Source organism: Fopius arisanus, unplaced genomic scaffold (assembly GCF_000806365.1).
Source record: "Fopius arisanus strain USDA-PBARC FA_bdor unplaced genomic scaffold, ASM80636v1 scaffold00033, whole genome shotgun sequence".
Lineage (NCBI taxonomy): Eukaryota > Metazoa > Arthropoda > Insecta > Hymenoptera > Braconidae > Fopius > Fopius arisanus.
In genome coordinates, this window is record NW_011887772.1 from 448,474 (window position 1) to 470,588 (window position 22,115).

At 42.2% G+C, this 22,115-nt stretch overlaps 1 protein-coding gene across 2 annotated transcripts in view; it reads left to right on the forward strand.

Annotated features, from left to right (window-relative positions):
• The first annotated feature begins 4,970 nt into the window (after positions 1 to 4,970).
• The window catches only part of LOC105265918 (Dpr-interacting protein kappa), a 32,615-nt gene continuing 15,470 nt past the window's right edge, over positions 4,971 to 22,115 (forward strand). For both annotated transcript variants that reach the window (XM_011303736.1, XM_011303737.1), the window contains exons 1-2: positions 4,971 to 5,072; positions 19,455 to 19,544. In XM_011303736.1, coding sequence (XP_011302038.1) covers positions 5,006 to 5,072; positions 19,455 to 19,544 — 157 coding nt within the window. In that variant the 5' untranslated portion in view covers positions 4,971 to 5,005. The remainder of the gene's footprint in view (positions 5,073 to 19,454; positions 19,545 to 22,115) is intronic.

Below are 22,115 nucleotides of genomic sequence, written 5' to 3' on the forward strand. Positions count from 1 at the left end.
ATCAAAACCAACGGAGACAAAATCAGAGAGAACCTGGGCTTGACGAACTTCCCCCGCCACCTCTTCATCTTCTCCATTTCGTTGCCCTGGATTTAGGTCCTCGGTAAAATTTGATGTTTCGTGTATGAAATTTCACTTTGTGGAATTAATTATCAAGCAGCATCTTCAATCATCGATTCGAGATTATAAGGGATTATAATATTTGCCGACTTGTCACTGCAAAACAAAATTCATTAAATCAATCAGCATCATTATTTACTATTAACATTAATTTCAGATATTTGGTTGCCGGTCTTTTAAATTGAATTTGTTGGATAATTGGTGCTGTAATTTATGTTTAGTTTGCGTCTCCGGGGCTTTTGGTTTAACTTGTCTGCCTCATTTCGCTGGTAGTCGTTTCGTAAAATCAATTTATCCGAGACTAAGATACAGATGTCAAAGCGAAGCTCTAGGATAGTGGCGATGTGGTCAGGTTAGAGTGGTGTACAGAAGCGTTTGTTGTCATAAGCCAGAATCTTAGGTTGATACAAATAGGATTCCCCTGCCTTTAACCAATGGATCTTTCAAGAGGTAAGCACGTCTCCCAAACTATTTGCCCGCTCCTATTCACAAGTTAATCAATACTGCAATACGTGACTGTACATCAGACTGCGTTTATAACCCAGAGTTAATGTATGAGAAATAAATTGAATTCAAAGGAAAACTTGGAAATCCACAGGAAAATGCGAATGGCAGGGATAAAATCGTTAGGACTTTGTTATTCGACGGAGGATTGCTTATGCAAATCCTCAGAAGTCTTAGAGTTTTTAAAAAAAAAGGTAAAGTTGTAAATCCTTTCGTTCTCGGGAAATTTCACATTTCGTGCGGCCTGTTTTCGCATTTGTTGAAAATTGAATTACCGTGTCCCTCTTGGAGAAAAAAATATTGTGACGCTTGGGTAGAGAAAAAACTGGATTCACCGACTTGAAACCAACTTCGGGTTTATCCTCAGTGGATACGAAAATGTGGAAATTCTTTCTTTTTTCCGAAGCGAGCGGACTGTTTTCGATGCAAATTTTCTGTGGCAAATAAGAGAAATCCGGTCCAACGGGGGAGAATGAGTTTCTTTTTTTTTTCAATTTTATTTTTGAGAGGGAAGATTGCAGGGAAGCTATTTGCGTCTCCCTGTCCTGCCTATTCGGTGATTGTGAAAGTTGGAGGTTCAGGAAGGGATAGTCGCTGTTCGCGTGGAAATACCCGCGAGTTGCTGTGCAATTTCACGCTTTCAGCGTGCTCATTCGCTTCATCGGACACCCCTGGAAGAGTTACCGCTGGAATAAGTCCGCGCAAGGGATTGTTTTTTAATTTACTCGGTTGTTAATGGGGATTATATTCACCCAGGGGGATGTTATTCCATTTGTTTTCCGTTGAAATGGCTGATTCTTCGAGTGGAAAATTATCCCCGGTCCTGAGTCAGGTGCGAATATAGAAGACTCGCATCATCTTCCAGGATGATCAGTCTCTCGAGTGATGAAAAACTCAATCATCCTCTCCAAAAAAAAATAAAAATAAAAATAAAATTGTACCAACGCACAGTCAATCGGAAAAACTATTCCAGCATCTGCAGGGCCATTTTTCAACGGTTAAAATTCACTTTGAAATGCTCACAGTCACCGAAGAGTTGGTCTTACCAATTTTCAACTGCCACCGACATACGATCACGTACTCAGCACTCAACGTACCACGAAAACTTTTTCGCGATCGGTTGACTTTTCCATCCAGGGAGTTGTACAGTTGAAAAGGGCACCCCCTGCGATTCTGGAATGGATAGGAAGGCTGACCACTGGTGGTTGAAATGCAGTTAATCGATGGAAATTGGTGACGGCGCTGTCGACGGACAAAGGAGCCCATAGATGCATTGTACAGAGTCTGTAAAAGAGAAGGCAATTACGGCAGCTGTGACGTTGCGTCATGTAAAACGAGCTCAAGTTTCCAAGGATGTATGGAGTTTGTATGTCTCGTGTATAGCACCATTCACTAGAGGTTGGATGACCTGGTGTGAAGATGAGTCACGTGAAGGTTTGCCAGGAAAAGTTTTCCCTTGTTTTGCACTGGTGACACTTCGGTCATCGCTCCCCCAAAACGAGCATGTTATGTTACGTAATGCGCTATGTTGAACCGTTGAAATGTCTCGTTCTGAGTGACGAAAGGGTTGGGCATTCATGAGTGTAGCAATAAGCCAAAAGACATCTCCAATCTCGTGGAGAACACCTACCACATGAGTACTAGTCCCTGGCTGCCAAGTGTTGGACGTTGCCAAATTATATTGCTGTGGAAAAAGACTGGTCTCTCAGTTATTTCCCATAAATAATTGCTCCTTGTTCGAGACAATTGGTAAAATGATGGGCAATAGACAAAGCAAATAGCAGCTCTTGGAGTTGAACTGATGGTACTTGATGTTTAAATGTTTGAAAAGGTCAAATCAATATTGCTCGGTGCAGTGAATCATTGATCGGCTACGTGCAATCAAGGAAAATCAAGGAATACGTTTATCTCTCATTATCATTGCACCTGTGAAGATTTGGCTCAAGGTCACTGATACCTAATACGTATCATCAGGACTATCAGCCGGTGAAATCGGTATTACGTGCTGGCTTCGTTACACCCGCTGCTGATACTATACCCAGACCACGGCTTCAAGAGCATCTATATACATCAACACACCACGTGTGCTGTACGCGCAAATCACGTACCTAATCTAGCAAACTGACACGGGAAAGTGGAAACGAATCGAGGCTATTTGAAATCCAGGCGCAGTGTGATCGAGATCGCACATTTGCTCGCGATATTCGGGTGGGTTCGAGAAGGCTTTCACAATGAGGAAGATTGGAGGAGGTAGAAAAACTTTAATCAAGAAACTGGAAATATTACTTTGCGGGGATCGATGGGGATACGATCATTCTTCCCTGGGGCTATCCATTTGGTGGAGTTGATTGGCTTGATGAGGATTTTGATGATAATGGAAGAGCGATTTGGCTGCTCTAGTCTGGATTTATTCAGAACAATTTTTAGTGGATGAATATTTGACGAGACAATTAAACCAGATGATCATTATCACGTAATTTCACTGATGTTTTCATGAAGTGATAAATTAATCATTGACATCTCTGTGAAATATATTCGAGTTATGGTGGTGTGTTGACAGCTTCATGTCTCTATGATCCTTTCTTCAGAAATATCTAGCTCGGCTCTGGGCGAATCTTCTTTCAAAACCGTCAAAAGTCTTGTATAAATATTAAAATCCCCCGAATACATCACAAGTTATTCTCGCATATTCCGTCCCTCCTTTCTCCTCCGTTTCACACCGAAAATATTCATGCATATTTGACCATTTTCCCTTGTAATAGAAGGGAGAAAAGGGAGGTCTAAAATGAAAACTGATTTGCCTCGTAACGCCGTTTTATTTCATCCCCTGTGTATTCTCCGAGGATCACACCAACCTGCTTCACACCTCTCACTCTGTCCGTGGAAGCCTTCGAGTATGAGAGGTAAAGCATATTTTCTATTCTATTTTTCATACATCCTCATTCTCATGAGAATTGGTGACCGACGTGGGATAAATTTTTCCTCATCAATTACCGGGAAGCAGTGACTCCCTGAAGCAAGCGATTGGAAATAATCGTAACTGTTCAGCAAAGCCGCACTCAACAAAATGACGTGCTCAGAATAAACTGGAATAAATGAAGATTGGCGTTGAAAAAAATCTCCATGGAATTTTTAGTGGAAACGAAAATCATATCTGAGTAATGACTTTATGGGAGAATAGATGGCACCGTTTAAACGGTAATGACAGCGTTTCGATTTCTCAGGAGAGAAACGAGATAAAAAAAAGGTGAAAGCCTGTTGGTATTACAGGACGAACAGGCGGATGTAGAGGAATGACTCCACCACATAATGGAAACGATACTGAAAATTCTCGTCCTCTCCTTTGGCATTATTCTGGATGATCTGACAGATTCCGATCACGTATGTCCCGTTGTGTCGATCCGCCGCAAACGAGGCAGGCACCCCCGAAAAAAAATCCAGTCCACATGTACGTTTTCACCCACATGTACCCTGAGCTCATCGATTTTGAACTGTCACACATACAGCCACAGCTGGAAAATAAAAATGATCGCAAGCAAGAAGACACGGTGAAAAAAAAAAAAGAAACCGAGAATCTTAAGGATGAGAATCTTCAACAAGCTGTCGTCACGGATTCCTTCCCATAAAAACAGAATGGTAGGACGTTTTATCTCGAGAAATACTCCGCGCAATTTCCTACGAGATATTTTCAGTGCGCCTTCTCTATCCTCTCTCGCGGAAGGGCCATTATTATTTCCGCAGGTATTATTCACGATGCGCATCTGCAGCAAAGCCTCCACGCTATTTCTATGCCTGCTTCTTTCCCCCATCGATTATCGAATTCAACGACTCAACATGACGACGACCCCTTTCTACGCTCTCTTTTCTGGTTTTATACCTCAACCAATTCCCCGAATATGTTGGAATTATTTCTATTTTCATTCTGACTACTGATTCTCAAACAAAATCACGAATGCCAATTGATGAAAGCTGACTTGTTGTTCTGGTGATGTTCATCGCACGATAACTTCCGGCTGTTCCTCCCGCAGATGTTATAACACGAGTGATAAGAACTCGTCGTCGTTATCGCTGGATTCACTCATCTTCAGTACGTATCAGGTACGTGGGAAGGCGGTGACTATGACGCTGGTGATGGCGGAAAGGACACGTGAGATGTACTGAATAGTTGTCTCACATGGCGCATGCGAACCGACTCTTGTCAGTGCACCACGGCTGGTACTACTGTGAGATACGGGCCACTGAGTGGGAGAAATTTGGAATAAAGGCGCGTGGGCATGAGAATCTACCCCCTGAATGCTACCCTCCGTTGTACGCCAGTCCGCATCGAGATTCCGGAGGGAAGTGTCGTTGTTCGTTCGTGGTGTTACAAGTTCTTAGATGGATGTCGCCGATTCACTATATTGTTGTGGTACTTCACGTCGTTACGCTCGTCCTATTCTTCGTCGAAGGTTAGTGTATAATCAGTGTTACTGTGATTCCTGGAAATTATCACGATTTATCCATCATTTTTTGTCATTCCAACCAGTGAAAACAGCGGCCAATGCTTGTTACATACTTGTCGTTTTTTATGAATGCTAAGGATTGCCTCCATACGAAATCATTTTTTTTCCATCGATTGGATGAGTAATGACGGTCGAAAACGAGTCTTGAATTGTCTGTTTTATGGGTCTAAAAATATGAAAAATACAGCGAGCTTGTTAAGAGTTTCTGGTCAAAGTATTCGGTAAGAGACGAATTTCGGTATCAGCGGGATTGTGAATAAAGAAAATATCAGTGACATAATCAGATAATTAAGAATATCCGTTGGATGGATGTTAGAATAAATTGAATTCTCGATCGAATCCGAGAAGACTCCAGTAATTAGTCATTGATGGTTTCTAATGAATTCTGCTGTAACTCCTTCCGACTGATTCGGCACTTGAAAATTGTCCAGTTTACAATCCGAGTAATACCTGAAAGCTTCTGCCGATTATCACCCAATCGATCTTCCAGAAGAAACTTGTGATCCTGGCGGATGATCCCGGGCTTGTCCCTCCATCCCCATCCGGTCCACAACTGTATTCGATTATTCATTGATATCTCGATCCATTATTTATAGTTTCGTCGAAGCGGGCTTTAGAATTTGAAACAGAGGAATCAATAGAGTTTTTTCTCTTCCAAACAAACCCTTTTGTTTAAATCATTCGGATGGACCTGGTATTCTCAGTGAGTTTGGAATTCAGGGAGACAGAAAAGATCTCGATTTACAAACGGAGTCTGTTGTATTGAAATGCGAGTTGTTTCGATTGGTACGTGTTGGTGGGGATTTGTTTAGCCATTGGATGTGTGAGGCAGGTTAAATGAACTCGGACTATCGATTTTGAATTATTCCAACTGTCATACAAGATTAATAATTCCAGCGTATCCATTCATTAATACGATTAGCTGATCAACGGATGAATCGGGTTATTCAGCGACGTAATATGACCAAAAATTGGGAGGGACCATTGAGTGAGCAGGGAGTGGTTAGAGGTAAATGACAATCATCTTCATCGAGGGGTTGATATTGTGAAGGGAATGTGTCAGTGGAGTGATCGACTCGTTGGAGGTTGTCCTCTTTAATCATCGCTCCAATAAACTACTGGATGATCGCTGTCTCATCGCAACCAATTTTTCTATTCCAATGAGATATTAATTTCAGGTACCCAACACCTTAAACACTTTAACCAAAATTATTCCCCATTCACTTTCGACTCCCGTACGTACTTACCATTAATAGTTCACAAGTAGTTTACTCCGCAAACGAGAAATATTGAGCGCAAATAAAGGCTGAAAATATCCGCAGCAAATAATAGCAAATAATACCAGTAAAGACGACGTGATATTTACCGGTGCTATTAGACACCGGTAAATTGAATTTCTTTTGTTTATCCAAGTCGATACATTTCCTCAGCCAATAGTCTTAATCGACACTGCTGATGATATAATCGCACTGGATTCAGTTTTATTCCTCGACCCAGGGGGGAGTAACAAAGTATGTGCCTTCGGATTATCTGGAAAGTCCAAAGCAACAATCTGAAACGGAAGAAAAAAAAAAATAGTGTAAAAAACCTGACGAATTCGCTCTCTGTCATTGTCAAAGGTACAAGCGTCCATCTGATTATGCAAATGGCTGACTGTGGGCAAGGCTTTCCGACTCGATTCCTCGGTCTCTGACGTATACAAACGTGGACAAACGGCTCACGACAGACCATCCACCAGCACAATTGAACCCAGAAGTATTGAACTTTGCGTTCGGTGGAGGAGCTAATTCATGGCGCTGGGGATTAAGGGAATAAAATGTACGGATAGCTGCAGAAGGAAAACCGGTAAATAGCTATACCCGGGGGTTTGGGGGTGGTTTTCGGACGCTTATGGACCCAAGTGGTAACTCTACCGTCTTATTTCTCTGTTTTCTCTCTTTTTTTTTTTCTCTGCCTCGGTGTATCCCGGTGGATAAAATATCACGATGAATCTAGAGTAACACGAAAATAAAGAAACGTTGGAGAAACCCGAGGGGTTTGAGCCACTACTCTTTATTTTCTACTTGACAAAAACAGCAAGTCTAATAAAACTCTTGGGGCATCGCTGGAGATGGCCAACACTGAAATAACCCATTGACCACTCTCTTGGCGATTTGTTACGAAAGATTACGTCAGCTATAAATGTAGCTACCGCCACTATCACTCCGACCAATGTGAATTCACGTCGAGTATATGTTACAAACTTTCGATATAATACGTCAGACGGTCGTGTAAATCTTGGTGAAGCCATTGGAGTTTCTCTCGTGACTGGGATTTCAGGACCAGGTCCAGATTTCGAGAGACTAGTTATAAAATAAAGTCATAAATTACTAACTTAAAAATTAAAATTATTAACATTACCAGATCAGCAGAAAATAATTTTCATGATTACCAGGGGGCAGGTGTTTTCCAATCAGGGTGTAATCGCCATCTGCTCAGTTGAACTTGATGTAATTTTTGGAGGGACTCTGTGGCAGCTTAAAGACCGCCCAAAACTGCAATCCCGCTGTTTCAGTATTCCTGCTCTCCCCTGGGATCAAACAGATTCATTTACTTGGATTTACTCCCATTACCACCGGCGCAAGTCCTTCACCACGACATCAGTACCATAGGTTATTCCCACAATACCTCTTCAGGGACTAGGTTATAATGATCGAGTGATTTCTGAAATCCCAGAATAATTAGTCCGCCTAGCTTCCCAGTCTCGGTTAATGAAACTGAGATTCCTTTGACGGTCCTCCATTGTCTCCACCTCTTCCTTCATCACTTAAAGTCCAGGGTACACCCCTGAATCTCCAGAAGCATACCCCATTATTATCACACCGAATTTCAATCCAATTGACTGAAAGAGTTATAACCCTGAGGATAACAGTTGTTATGATGAGGATAGGAGCAGGTGAAGCTATTCAAGCCGGAGGCCATCCAAAAGGGGGCAAGGAGCTCCATAATACCACCATATCGAGTTTATGCTAATGCTCAATAGACCTCTGGGAAAGGAAATAGCGTTTCGGTAATTTGGTATTCGGTACGGCATTGGATCGATGTCATTGTTGAAGGAATTTCGTCTATATCTGCGCCAAACTCCCGGATTTGTTGAATTTAGTCGATTGTTTCGGGCGACGTCAAGCTCCCAGTTGTACTTCCTCCTGTTTAATTTTTAATTTTCTCTCCCTGGGAAAAAAAAATAATAAAAACCGGTTGGATTATGCAGAATGTCATGTCGTCGCGGCCTGACCAAACTCGACCCACTCCACTTGGAGTGAAAACCGCGAAAGGACGTGAACTCCCTCTCACCGCTGAAACATAACCTCCTCGCATCCTCCCACCTCCTGGCACTACCCCATCGTACCATCAACCCTTGCTCATACCGTGTTCGCTGTGCCAGATTGTGCTAATTAATGCTAATTGTACGTACTAATAAATAACAGCATGAATAAACATATTTAGCATACAGCAGGGACACTCATGTGTAACTGTACCGTCATGTTGCTTGCAATATTACGTGGATGTATTGGTTGTCTATTTCGGGATGGCATTTGGTGTTGCGTGACGCACTCCGTATTAAATACCGCGCCTGAAATTCAAATATTCATTGATACCCGATGCAATCAGAATTCGTAACAAGAAAATATTTTTCCATTTTTTTTTCCATCTTTTCGTTCTAATCCTGAGAAACCATTTGAGAAAAACTTCTAGTTCAGATTTAATTCCTGCGCCGGCCAACGACGCGTTTTCCAAAATGGCAGATTTTTTTCTAATCGTCAGTTAAAAATAATTACTCTAGCAATAATTACTCTCGACTCCCTGACTGCAATCGATCCCAATATCCTAAAAAGGACTTACTCAAGATGAATGGATAATGCAGAGAATGTCTAGTCGAGTAATAGAATAAGCATGTATCGGCTCTTAAAATAATTCATCATGAATCGAATTGATGAACCCGTCAGTATGTCTTTTCTGATTGTTCGATCGATACCGGCGCACCTATCGCCAATCCCCCAAAAAATCCAATTACAAGTTATTAATAAACTATAAAATTGGTAATTGTTTGTGGATGAATTTTGAATTTTCATTGCTCCCACCCGAATATTCAGCCTTTAGGCGCACTTTCATTACTGGACATTGTATTACTAGCGTTAACCAAACCCAACACGTTTACCAAAGGTCTAAACCAGGCCAGACGGCGCGACCAGCGAATATTCCCACCCTTTCACGTGTCGCTTGGTTTTCGCCTCGAAAACGTGGAATTTTAATTCAGCAAAAACCATTTGGCTCGGCTGTGGTAGAGCCAACGCAATGCGCCAGTAAACTCTGCAATTATTATTGTTATTATGGATAATTATATATTTTTTTTTTCTCCCGGAATTTATGAGCAATGGTTTGTGGGTAATTGTCATTTGGTGTGTTTATTGCCGGGTGCATTATGATTATGGGGGTGTTAAATTGGGGGGTGTGAGGATTGAGCAATTTCAGGGGTAAATTCAGAATCTGATCTGATATTCTAGGCATGAGTTCGTTTCTGAAAAAAAGAGAGCAGCTCTGTTCTCTGTTTCTACACAAATGTATCGCAGCGGATATTCCTGAAAGGTCATAATACCCACAAACTTTTAGCTTTTCGTGTGCTTTAATAGTCGCATTTGCTCTTCTCGTTGAAAACATTCTGATGTCGTCCAACTTTCGTTCAATGTTCCCCGGGCATTCATATTTCGTATTGACGGTGAACTCGAAAAATTAATTGGATTAATTTACTCGGCGAGTGGATAACAGTAAAATTCCATCCAATTATAACGACTTCATTCAGAATCGTGAAATTATCAATGAAAAACAGAGCAACAAATTCAGGAGCGGTGAATTTACACCGTAAAATCACCAAAAACAATTTTAAACCCGTACATCTCCATAATCCGGTACAAGTAGTCTTGAGAATTTTATTTTTACGAGAAGCCACCCTTTTCCGAGATTTGTATTCCGGATATATCTGCAACGGCTACGATGACGCATAGCTATAGTTCTTTATCTTTACGAGCACCAGTGACTGGGTCACGGGTGCAAAACTCGGTGTGTGCAACAGTGCGACACGAAGCTACATCAACCGCATGAACTTTTCTGCGAAAGGAAGCCCCTCGACCAATTAAGACAAGACCGCGATATTGCAGGAAGGAAGATAAGTGCAGAAGTCTGCTAATTCTGACCGAAATTAATCACCCCATATATTTCCCCAGTGACGAGGAACCCCTGATCTCCAGACCTTCCAAGACCCAAGACTTGGGTTCTTTGTACGACGCCAGCATCTCCTCGAGTCGTTCTTCAACGATCGCTTGTTGATCGCTTATTAGACTAGTCCCAAACAGGGGCCCAATTCCAGCCCCGGAATCAGGGATTCGTCATAAATGAATGGATCAAACGAAATAGTTTTGCATTCATCCGAGTTCTTTGGAGAAAGCTGTTAAAAGATATAGGTACAAAAGGCAAGCTTTGCATCCGTAACGCGCCAAAGATTCAGCAACTGAAATCGTAAAAGGGGCTTTCAGCGAGTTGGTCCGAGGGTTGCAAGTATATGGTTAAGGTGGTAATGGTAGTGGTGCTCATTGCCCATTGGCCCCGAAATCTAGTAATTCTAGGGTTGGGTAGGTTTTCACCAGAGGTGAAGATGGGTTAGGACGGAAGGGATTCTCGGAAAGTGGGGGAACGTGCAACTGGCATTAATCCAGAATAGGTAAGAGCCCAAGTATTCGGAGGGTGAGGGTCAGAGGACAGGGGGTGGATACGGGGGAGGTAGGTAAAAACAGAAGGTGTGGGTAGGACGTAGGGGGATAATGCGGCCACGATAAAACTAAGCCGGCTAACACCCGGATAAAAAGGAGACCTGGTGGACGCTTGGCAGTGTCACCAAATTGCTCGAATATTTTGCACCACTGGGGTAACATTCACCCTCTCGCTTCCACCACTTCGGTGAAGGTTTGGACGTTCAACGGAGAAACTAGACCGCTTGACCACAGCTCCGTGGCCATAGCTAGTGTGATAAAGTTCCGGTTTAAGGCAACCCTCTTCATTTAACCTCATCTCTTTTTCTCGGCTATTGTTGGACTTCTTTCTGGTACACGTGAATCTGTCCCAGAGCCACTGCGTCACGAGATCCTGGAAAAACATGTCCGCCTGAACTGGAGTATTTGTGTATTTTTGCATCGGCTAATTCGGGGCTCGTGGCTTTGTACCCGAGATCAATCTCGTTTGTTTTTTTGTTTGTAAAGGCAGAATCAGGTGGTGATTGAGGATCAGAAACTCATCGTCGAATTGATATTGATGAAGGATGATGAGAGATCTGGTTGGTAATCAGGTACTGAACATGTTGAAGCAACCGATCAAATAGCATTAGCTAGGAACGCTGCTGGACAAATCCCAGATGATCTACTCTGATTGTTTACAAATTGATGGGATACGTGGAGGGGGAAGTTGCGATATGGTGGCGGCAGTGACCGAGAAAAATAATGAAGCGTAGAATATTGTGAGGGTTAATCTGCAGGATAGATACGGACCGCAGCGAACATGGAGTTCTCAGTAGAAATAGGGGTAAGGCGATTTGTCACGATTTCGTGGTTAACGGGTATTTCCTTTCCTATCCCGAGCAGCAGCCGGGGTTTATATGCACACAGATATAGAGATGGTGCAGGGGCTACCTACGGGTACCATTCGAAAACCGTCGGGTTTCAAGGGGTTAGGGGTTAATTACACGCTACCGCGTAACGCGTTCGGTATATCTCTGTCCTTTCTGTATAAGGGTTAAACTTCAGACACCATTGATTTGTGGAGAGTTACCACCTAACTGAGAGTGGAGGATAGAGGGGTTTTGGGGAGAAGTGAGAGTCAACCACTTTCTGCGCTTGTGAGATCGCGCTGGTGATCCAGAAACTTACTTAGAGGGTTAGCGAATCCTTTGGTGTCTGTGTATTGTGCATGGAGATGTTCAAGACCAGGGACTACTGGAATGGTAGGTTGTGGGTGGGTGGGTGGTGGGAAAGCAGAAATGGTGAGGTTTCTAGCCTCTTCTCTCGTAACAACTTAGTTGCTCGAGTCTCGAATACAGACCATCTTCCTGATGCTCTTCATACTCTCAGGATATTTAGATAGAGATGAGACACTTCCTGCTATTTCACTATGAAATTTTCTCCACTCTCTCGGGATTTGTTGGGTCGTGTACAGCGAGCAAACATACTCACAAAACACCGGAGTTATGCATCCCTTCACTTGACTCTACACTTTCTACAACACTCCACTCAAGAGAGAGATCGATACTGTAAATGGGAATGCGAATTTCCAGGTGGATATAGACCGATTTCACTCTGTGACGGGGATATTGAGTGTCCGTGGAGATGGAGATACTGAATCACGGATTCATTCCACGAAACTGTGGGTTGCGGAGGACTGGGCAAGTTTCACAAACTAGAAACTGCCCCAGGGTATTTTCCAGTAACTTGGCATTTGCCAATTTGTTTCGGAAGGTATCTCGGATGACTCAGGTTTTTATTTTGTGGTATTTTGTTCTTTCGGAGGGAGGGGATACGTGCAGGCCTGATACGTGACTCACTGGATCACTGGTGGAGATAAAATTAGGGCAAAAGTTGATCAATTCGGGGTGCTTTTTTTCACAGTGAATTACTTGCTCATGGTAGGTACGAGTAATTCGCCAGCAAATCCGGATTTCGATGGTCTTCGAGGGAGTGGGAGAAGCCAGTAGCCGCAAAATTGATAGTGGCAGGTAGGACAGACAAGAGTTAGCTGAGAATAAAAAGGCGAAGGGTGGAAGGCGAATCGATATGGAGGGATGAGAGGGAGAGAGAGAAGAAAAAAGAGGTTGGCATTGGTGGTGGGTTGGGGGTGTAAAGGAGTGAAACACATTTGTATATGTGCGTTGGGGCAGACATTGGTGGTAGTACGTGCTAGGTTTGGGGGATGGGTGGGAACAAGTGGGTGCACGATAGTGCAATCTTCCGGCGGTGTCGCGTTTTCCGGGTGAACGATTTCGCACAGCTACTTCTACCCACCACCTTCTCTCCCCATCGTACCATTCTCGTTGGGTTTTCTTCGGTTACCTTTACTTTGCACAACTGCCACGTGCTCGTCCTCATGAAGATGTTCGTTTTGGATAAAAGGTTTCTAGGTGATGGTTACGATGAGAATTGGAGTCAGCAGATACGGTTATTTATCCTCGGGTGTTCAGACCCAACAGATCCATCTGGTATGTCATATCTGGAATAAATCAATCGATAATAATTTATGATTACTGATTACAGCGGGAATAAAAATATCTATGGGTCAATGATGCTCTTGTATTTCTGGTTATTCAGACATTCTCAATATCTGTGTTTGGCTCTGGGCTATGGTGGCAAATCTCTTGAGCTCATATACTTTAGAATAGAGGGAATGAGAATGCGGGTGAATTTCCTGCTGAAACAGCTGCGGGATTTACGGGAAATTTCTGCAAAATTTATAAGTTCGAATTAGGGGGATACAATCTCTCTCTTGCTCGCTTTTCACTCGGATTTCCAGATTCCAGGGGCTTTGGCTTGCTCTGATTTCCGGATAGGAAATAACATTGTAAAATGTGATTGTTTAAGGGAAGATCACTAGAAATTTTAAATAACCCAGATTAATAGTGAAAAATGATAAAATAAAATAAATCCTGTGCGTGCGATGAGTCCCCTGAGAATTTGCCACCTCAATTCAAACTCGAAACTAAAATCACCGCCGAAGCCTGCGGCCATGTCACACCCAACTTATCAAAACCAGATTGTTTTGTTGAAAGAGTCAAGGCAAAGTTGAAAACTTCAATACCCAACGGCCCAAGCTCCACCTCCATTTGTTCAGACACTTGACCAACTAGAAACGTCTCAAACTCAATTCCATTTTTCGATGGTGGAATTACCATAGAAGGGGAAAATTGCTCCAAGAGAAATGGCGATGAAGGAAGTGACGGGTAATCGTCCGTGACGTTTTCAATGAAGAAGCGTTTAAGAAGTTGAGAAGTCGTTAGTTCAGGTCCGGTCGGCGCACTGCGTCCACTTCGATGGAATCGGAGGAAGAGGATTTTGAGGCTCTTCTGAAGGGATGGCAGGGGGAAAAGGAGTGAGATACTCTGGTTTGGGCTAACAGGGTGAATTTGAAGAGGTGCAGAGGAAGATGGAGTGAGGTAGAGAAGAAAAGAGCTATCATGTTCGAAAACTCGAGGAGGATCGACTTCGAATCCTGTCTTAATGGGGACGTCATTCTGGATAAATTGCTGGGTATCGCTGTGACGAGGGGAACGAGCAAGGAGCCGTGTGAGTACGTGAGGTGAATTTGGTTATGTACCTGGAAATCGTCTTCTGACGAGTCGTTATGAGGGGGACACTCAGGGGTAACGAGGAGGGACTTTTGGTGATGCCATCGCTGGAAAAAGCTGCGAGTCTCATCAGTTAAGTCAGGAGGGCTTATAAAAAATTGAGACTACCCAGAAAAAAATCCCTTCCACCTGGTGAATATCAACGGCCAATTCATTTCAATGCTAAATTACTCGATTCCATTTCATTCATAAATGGAAATGCTCATGGAGAGAATTCCATATTGGCAGAGAAGATTCTCCAGTTACTGTTGGTGCACGAGACTTTCAGATCAATTGAAAACTCGATGGGGGGTGAAAGAACCCAGTGTTATTCAATACAATGTTTTCCTTCTGTTTGATTATTTTTATTTGGATGCTAGTGCCTTCGGGCAATTGTTCCTTCGGGGAAAAAATTTTTAGCAACCATGCAGATTATTCTGAATACACAATAGTATCGTCGAAGGCGAGTGGGGCAGTGGTTAAACGCGCGAGCTGAGCCGTTTGTTCAAGATCACATTCACCGTGTCAATATAAATGTAAATGTCATTGAAACGGGGAGAGGGAATGGGGAATATCGTACAAAGCCCAGTCGCATACATCGAAATCCCCAGGAGTACGATTGAACACTACGAATATTGCGGATGGCCGTGTGGGACTTGGCCGCAATTGAATCGCCCCACGGATTCCAACCCAGAAATGCTGAGGATTATACTTTATTTTTGGGGATTGAGGGAGGAAGTCTAGGAGTGACTCATTCTCTCTGGGGATTTTTGGAAGAATTTTCGGGGAGAGAATTCCTCCAAATTCGTGATGTCAGCATTATTTGACGCAGATATGATCAAGCTCGTAAAATAATCGTTTACAGTGGAAAAGACATGCCTCATGATGACCAATTAATCCAGCCGATGCGCGCGCTTCTCTGAACCTGTGGCGCCATCTTCAACCGAGGTGGACGGATTTAGTCCGGATTTAGTTGTTTCATTCTGAAATAAAGAATTGTCTGAAAAATCGTGCGCGAAAAAATCCAGTGGCAAGTTCTTTCAGCGTAAGTCAACATTCTTTTCGATCGCAAACCAAAAATAAATCCCCTTTCCCACTAGATTATTCAAGCCCCTCGTGACCAGTTCCGAGGGACCTTTTCCCTCCCGCGAAATCCACCCACCCTGTCATCTGTTCTATTATTATTATTCCACACCGGCAACGATTCTCTCCTTTTCATCCTTCCGTATTATACTTTACACAGGTCTTATATTCTTTTCGGTCCGCGCATTTGCCCCCGAGCCACACACAGAGAGCCCTGGCGAATTTAAAACTCCATTTTGGAAGAGAGAGAGAGAGATAGAAAAATGGAGAGAGAGTCGAGGCCGGAAGAGACCAGGCGGGCTTTAATTTAAAAACTTAGCGTACCAACCACCGTACATTCGTGTTAAGTTTTCATTTGAGAGAAACGGTTGCCAGAAGTGGACGCTGGTACAAATACAACCGAGGCCGGTTGGAGTTGTATGAGTATATGGTCTGAATAAAAAAAAACCGGAGGAAGTTGTAAATGGATGGCTTCCAGGGCAGATCGGCCCCGGAGAGATAGAAATTGGGTAAAGTCACATCAGTACAGAATCGTAAAAATTTTTCCCCACTGAGGAATAATTTCAGAAAATCCTCATTGTTTGCGGGGGCCTCAATTCGCGTCCTCCCCCCTCTTCTCCCCTTTCCCAAAGGAGACGAAATAAAGTTTACAGGTTAGCCCTCTCCCCCTCTCACCACCCACCCCCACGGACTCTTGCACAAAAGGTTTTAAAGAATATAGCCCCGCGATTCCTCTTGGATAGCGAGAGTTTCACAGCTATGCCAGCCAAGTTGGAAAACTTATTTCACTGTATGCTCCCCCTACTTGTGGCCGGGGTACTGTTATACGCTTCCACCGTATTTTATTTAGTCCCCGGGAGAAGTACAGGCTGTGTATGGTGGAGCGGTCGTGAAGTCGACGAGGATGACGAGCAGAAGAGGAGTAAAAAGACGGGGATAAAGTGGAAAAATGGTATGGAGTGGGGAAAAAAAGAAAGAAGAAAGGGAATAATTCAAAAATGTTATACAGCGAATGAGAAAGGCACGGAGTACGTTATTTTTCATTATTAGTGTAGCGCTGGGGGATGCCTGTGGTAATTTCACCGCTAATTGTCAATTTTCCAACACCACGGAACAGTCGGTTCAGCTCCCTGGTGATTAATTTCATCACTTATATTGTCGTTGGCTAGCTGGACGTACCTTAATTTCATAATTCCCACCCAAAACTGCGTCTCGGGCTATCGTGGATTATTAATTTAATCTCGGCTGTTGAAGTAATTTCCCCGAAAAGTGCATTTCACGGTAATTCGGGTGGGAGGGGATAAACGTACACCGAGAAAGAATGGAAAAAGTACTTTTAATTCTTGGTTAATCGTTGTGATTTTACCCAGGAGTTTTTGGTAGTGGATGGGTATGAGTGAAATGGCGTACAATAAAAGGGGCACAGGGCTTTCTGAATCGGCGGACAGTTTTCCCACGCCACTTGGGAGTCGTACCAATTTGGAAATGAATATTTCGTCCCGTTATCTCACTCCCTTCGGGCCAACACCCCCTGATACCTCTAAACCATACACCGTTGTCTTGCACACCACCTACCCCTACAGTCTACGCGCATAAAGACTGGGTAAATTAACTCGGCTGAATGTGAAATTGAATTTATGCCCTTATAAGTTTCCTTCATTTCCTTGACCCCACGGGACTACGCGCGCAGTCTTTCCTCATCCTCTTGGGCTTTGTTTTTTTCTTATTCCTGAGTTACCTAGGCGTGAAGTTATTAATTAAACTCGATCCTAACCTCGTCCATATTCCACCCGGCAATCTTCTTTATGTTGTTCTCTTTATAAATTATTTTTTACGGCCCACCGTCGCGTGAAAATAACGAATCAGATCGAGTGGGTTAATTGAACAAATCGCTTTGACCTGCTCATTTGACCCACGCATTTGACCTCTAGTTTTATCCACAACATCCGGGTAATCGACCTTTCTCCACCCTTTTCTCATCCATTTCTTTTACCGGTATGTGGACACCGGATAGTGCTGTATCGAACGAGAATAAATGGAAAACGAGACGAGTCTCTTCAATGTTACGGGTCACTTCAAAGTTGTGGATTTTCTCCCTCACCTTTCACTACTCTTTTTCTATAACCCAGGCCCATTTCCAATACTTTTGAAACGTTCCTGAAACTTTCAACATCACGACACTGAGAGAATGAAATAGAAATGTGTGTGCAGTTTGTCGTGTACTTCTGGATAGGGGTGGGCTTAAGGGGGAAGTAAAAATAGATAAAGTAAAAGCATTTTGTCTTCATGTATTACATGCTCCATGTGTACACAGGAGTCCTTCCAGCACTTGAGTTAATTTCCAACCCTCGGAATGGCGTACGTGTTGAGAGAGGCAGGCTACATAAATACTGGATATATCTTAGTTAATCAGAATTTATGAAATAATTTCCTCGGGAATTTACGGAGGTTTTATTGGTGTTCGCTGGGTAGCAGGGGAAATGGTCAGGGGACAAACGACATGACAAGCGATGACAGCTTTTCTTCTCCGGTGAAATCGTTCGGTTATTTTTAGCTTTATTTTTTTTTTTTTGATTAATGGTTTGCAGATATCACAGCCAACTTTCTCAACCGTCATGGGAGACTCGGGAAGGAGACGTGGGTTTCTCTCTTTATAATCGCTCATTTCTTGTATACACTTTGCCGTGTAAACCGATGGCAGGACACACCGGGGAAAGATGAATTGATACGAGTCACGCGTGCTTTATGATCGGATGACAGTTGTCAGGGGTATGACTCCCCCAAGTCAATCGATTGTCGCCATTTTTCCGCGACAACACCCCGGGTGAAAATAAATTGTAATCGAAATATAATTTTTCCAAATTTTCAATAAATTTCTGGAAAACTTTTCAGATAATTTTTTTATGAAACAAAAAAAAATTGGAAAACAAAATAATTTTATTTTTGGGAAAGGTTTTGACAAAGTTTTCAAAAATTTGAGTGAGAAAATTATTTTAAAAAATTTCAAAACATTTCCCAAAAATACAATTGTTTTGTTTTCCATGTTTTTTTTTCCAAAAAATATTTGTTTTTTTGTTTTCAGAATTTTCTTGGAAATTTGGAAAAAATATTCCGATTACAATTTTTTTTTACCCCGGTCATGAAAAATCAAAAAAAAAATAATGACAATGGCGATTTTTTCCCCTGCGTAATGCGAAAAGAGCTATTTGAATTCAATTGTATTGTACTACTGTGAAAATTTACGATCTTTTTGTGCCCTTTCGAACGACCAAAAGGTTTTACGATTGTGGCTCACTTCCACTGAATTTTCAATCAGCTTTCCAATCAGTAATCATACTTCAATGTCAAATCTCAAGTTTGATGGACTGTCCACGGAATTGAAGGCCGGGGGTTAAATTCCAGTCGTGATATCGCGAGAGAATACGAAAAAAATCCAGGCACTGAGTGATCTTTAAAGATGCAGACTACACAGCCACCAAGAATTCACGAGTGAAACTACTTTTATCTTCTGGTCACGCCTCCATCCGCCGTGTCGAGATGTGGCTCGCGAAAAATCCCGTTTTTTAACCTCCGGCACTGGTAAAATGCAGGAGGGCCATCGCCCTGGGAATCACTCGAGGGCTTTTTTGTAATCGAGTCTTCTATCCGGGCCTTAACCCACCCCCTCAGGTATTCTCCAGCGCTCGGCAAATCTAATTGCTCTCTGTGCAGCGGGCAGAATAATTTTCTGTCTACGCGACAATTTTTTTTCCTCTTCAACGTTTGTGGAATGCATTAATTCATTCAGCCACGGAGAAGAGGTTGTCATGCCCTTTTGACTAATTTCGGTTGTTTTTATTCTGTTGCAGGACGACGAGCGCGAAATATCGATATCTTGGACGGGGGATCGAGTCATCGCATGCTGACGCTCGATACCACTGCCGAAGATTACAACAACTGTAAGTAAATTTATTTATCATCGTCATCAGTATCTATTTATATTTGATCATCCCCCAGGAGTTAGTGATCCCCTGCAGCTGATCAATGACGCGAAAAACTGGCATTCATCACTTTGCCAGGATTTTTTCGCCCACTCATGGAGGAAATGGCCATACGGAGATTTTCTTGCGATTTTTCATCTCATTCGTTTTTTTTTCTTTTCTCTATCTTCTGATTCCTCTCTATTGCGTTGTGATGCCTCGCGTGTGGCACGAATTCGAGGGTGAAATATCAAGAAAGCTTCCTCCCGATATCGAGAGGCAGACGGAATATCACATGATGCACACGGATAATGATTTCTGTTACAACCATTCTTCACTTGATAAGTTATATCATTTGGGGGTGTAGCTTCGTCATGATTGGGATACTGGAGTAATGTAACTACTACACCCTGTGATTCAACAAACTTTAATGCAATTGCGGATATAACTCGGATATTAGTCACGCATTTGGAATTTCCGGGTACTTGTTTCAGTGATCAACGGTGTAATATGTTTGGTGGAGAGGTAGACTTGCTGAGGCCTTCTGTTTATCATGATTGTCGACTCAGTAATGTTGACTTGTTGTGTACTGTATCTCGTATTAGACGTGAATTCGAGGCACTTTGTCATTCCCATGTAAAGTTTGATGAGAATTGTGGAAACGGGCAGATTTACCCGGGAATATTCGATGATGTCGTGAAAATTAACCGATCTGATGTAAATATTTCATTTAACAAATCCATTGTTCCTCCATTTTCTAAATGAATACGAGATGTTTCAAATATCAAAAATGATTCACATGCGAGAAATAGAAGAAGAATAACAACGATATCGGATTTTCCTCCTGACAGAGATTTATTCTTTTTTTTTTTTCATTTATGATTCTTGATTCCATCCAGCCTGTGACAATGCGGGTATGAAACACGATCATTTCGGTACAAATGATGACATGCAATGCATGAAAGATATCGGTGTAATAGGCAGATCTGAGGTGCAAAATAGTGGCCAGTAGAACGTGATGAATGTTTTTGAGTTGCCAGTGGCTTTCTTTCTCATTCAAAAGTAAAAAAAAAAAAAATAACATGCACAAAAGCAAGTGCTCCGGCAATTCTCGCACAAAGACTCGGCACGTGTGACTGAGCACAAGTTTTTCGTCTCCATTCTCCCCCAGCATTAATGATATCGTTTTATTTTCAACTCGGCTTTCTTCATCCACTTTCCCTCATCGTTAATACCATAAAAACATGATATTTTAACATGACTTTAAAAATGTCTTTTTGTTCTACCGTAAAAATTTAATATTTCACAATTTATTTTCATCTCGACACGTACCAGCAACTTGACGCAAACTCGAGGCTCTTGACGTCTCGTTACACACCGTGAAAAGTTGCCGGTTGGTGAGAGAGTGAGCGGTGAAGAAAAAAAAAAATCATAATAATAATAATAATGAAAAAAGAGAAGAGAAAAAATGAGGGAAGAATCGCGTGTGCATTCAACGTCACTTTTTGAATTATTTTATTTGGCATTTCTCACGGTGGGCCTTCATTCATATTCATACCGTAACCCAGGTACTTCGTCTTGAAAGTACTACATACCCTCTACCCGACTTGTGGTCGACTAGTGTCGAATAACTTTGTGTACCCACTCGGTGTGCGGTGTGTTGGGCGAATACTCCGGCAAAATTCATGCACGCCACGATCTTTGATACATCTGCTTGGACAAGTTATATTTTATCGAAGTTTTCGGGAATTGGAGTCATCAGTGAATTTATGGATGAGGAGAGGTCTTTTAGAATTTTTTTTTTCCTTTAATCCGATGAAATGAGCGAAATGAGCAAAATGAGCGAAATGAGCGAATCGAGCAAAAAGAGCGAAATGAGCGAATCGAGGAAAATCGTTAAAATTAATTGAATCGAATGAAAAAAATTGACATGCGTAAGATGAAGAGTAAAAATGTGAATTTGATTTAAATGTGGACAGGAGCGAAATGAGCGAAATGAGCAAAATAGGAAAATTAATCAAAATTCATTGAGTCGGATAAAAAAAAAGCGATATCAGTAAAATAAAGATTGGGAATGTGAATTTAACTGATATATCGACACGAGTGAAAAGAGCCAAATGAGCAAAATGAGATAAATTAGCGAAACGATCTGTGCGTATTTACACTGACAGTAATACGATTGCGGAAAAAAATAAGTTGAGGACAAAATATTTGTTCCATTACTCTTTGCCTCTGGTCTCATCGAAATTACAGGCGGTATGCCCATAATTCGCAACCTAACCCGTCCGGAATGATTGAAACAGTTGCAATAATTCGGTACCCAGTTGCATCATTAAATGTGCAATTTAGTTTACCGATGTCCATTACCATCAACAGGTTTCCAAAACACGGTTTCCGGAATTCCAAATGACTCACAAATCACCGGAAAATCGAAATATTTCACGGAAAATTTCATGAATTGCTCATTATGTCCTAATATAATTCCCAGTATTGATGACAAATAAATGATTGGAGATGGATAATTAATCGGTCCTCCCGTCATATACAATA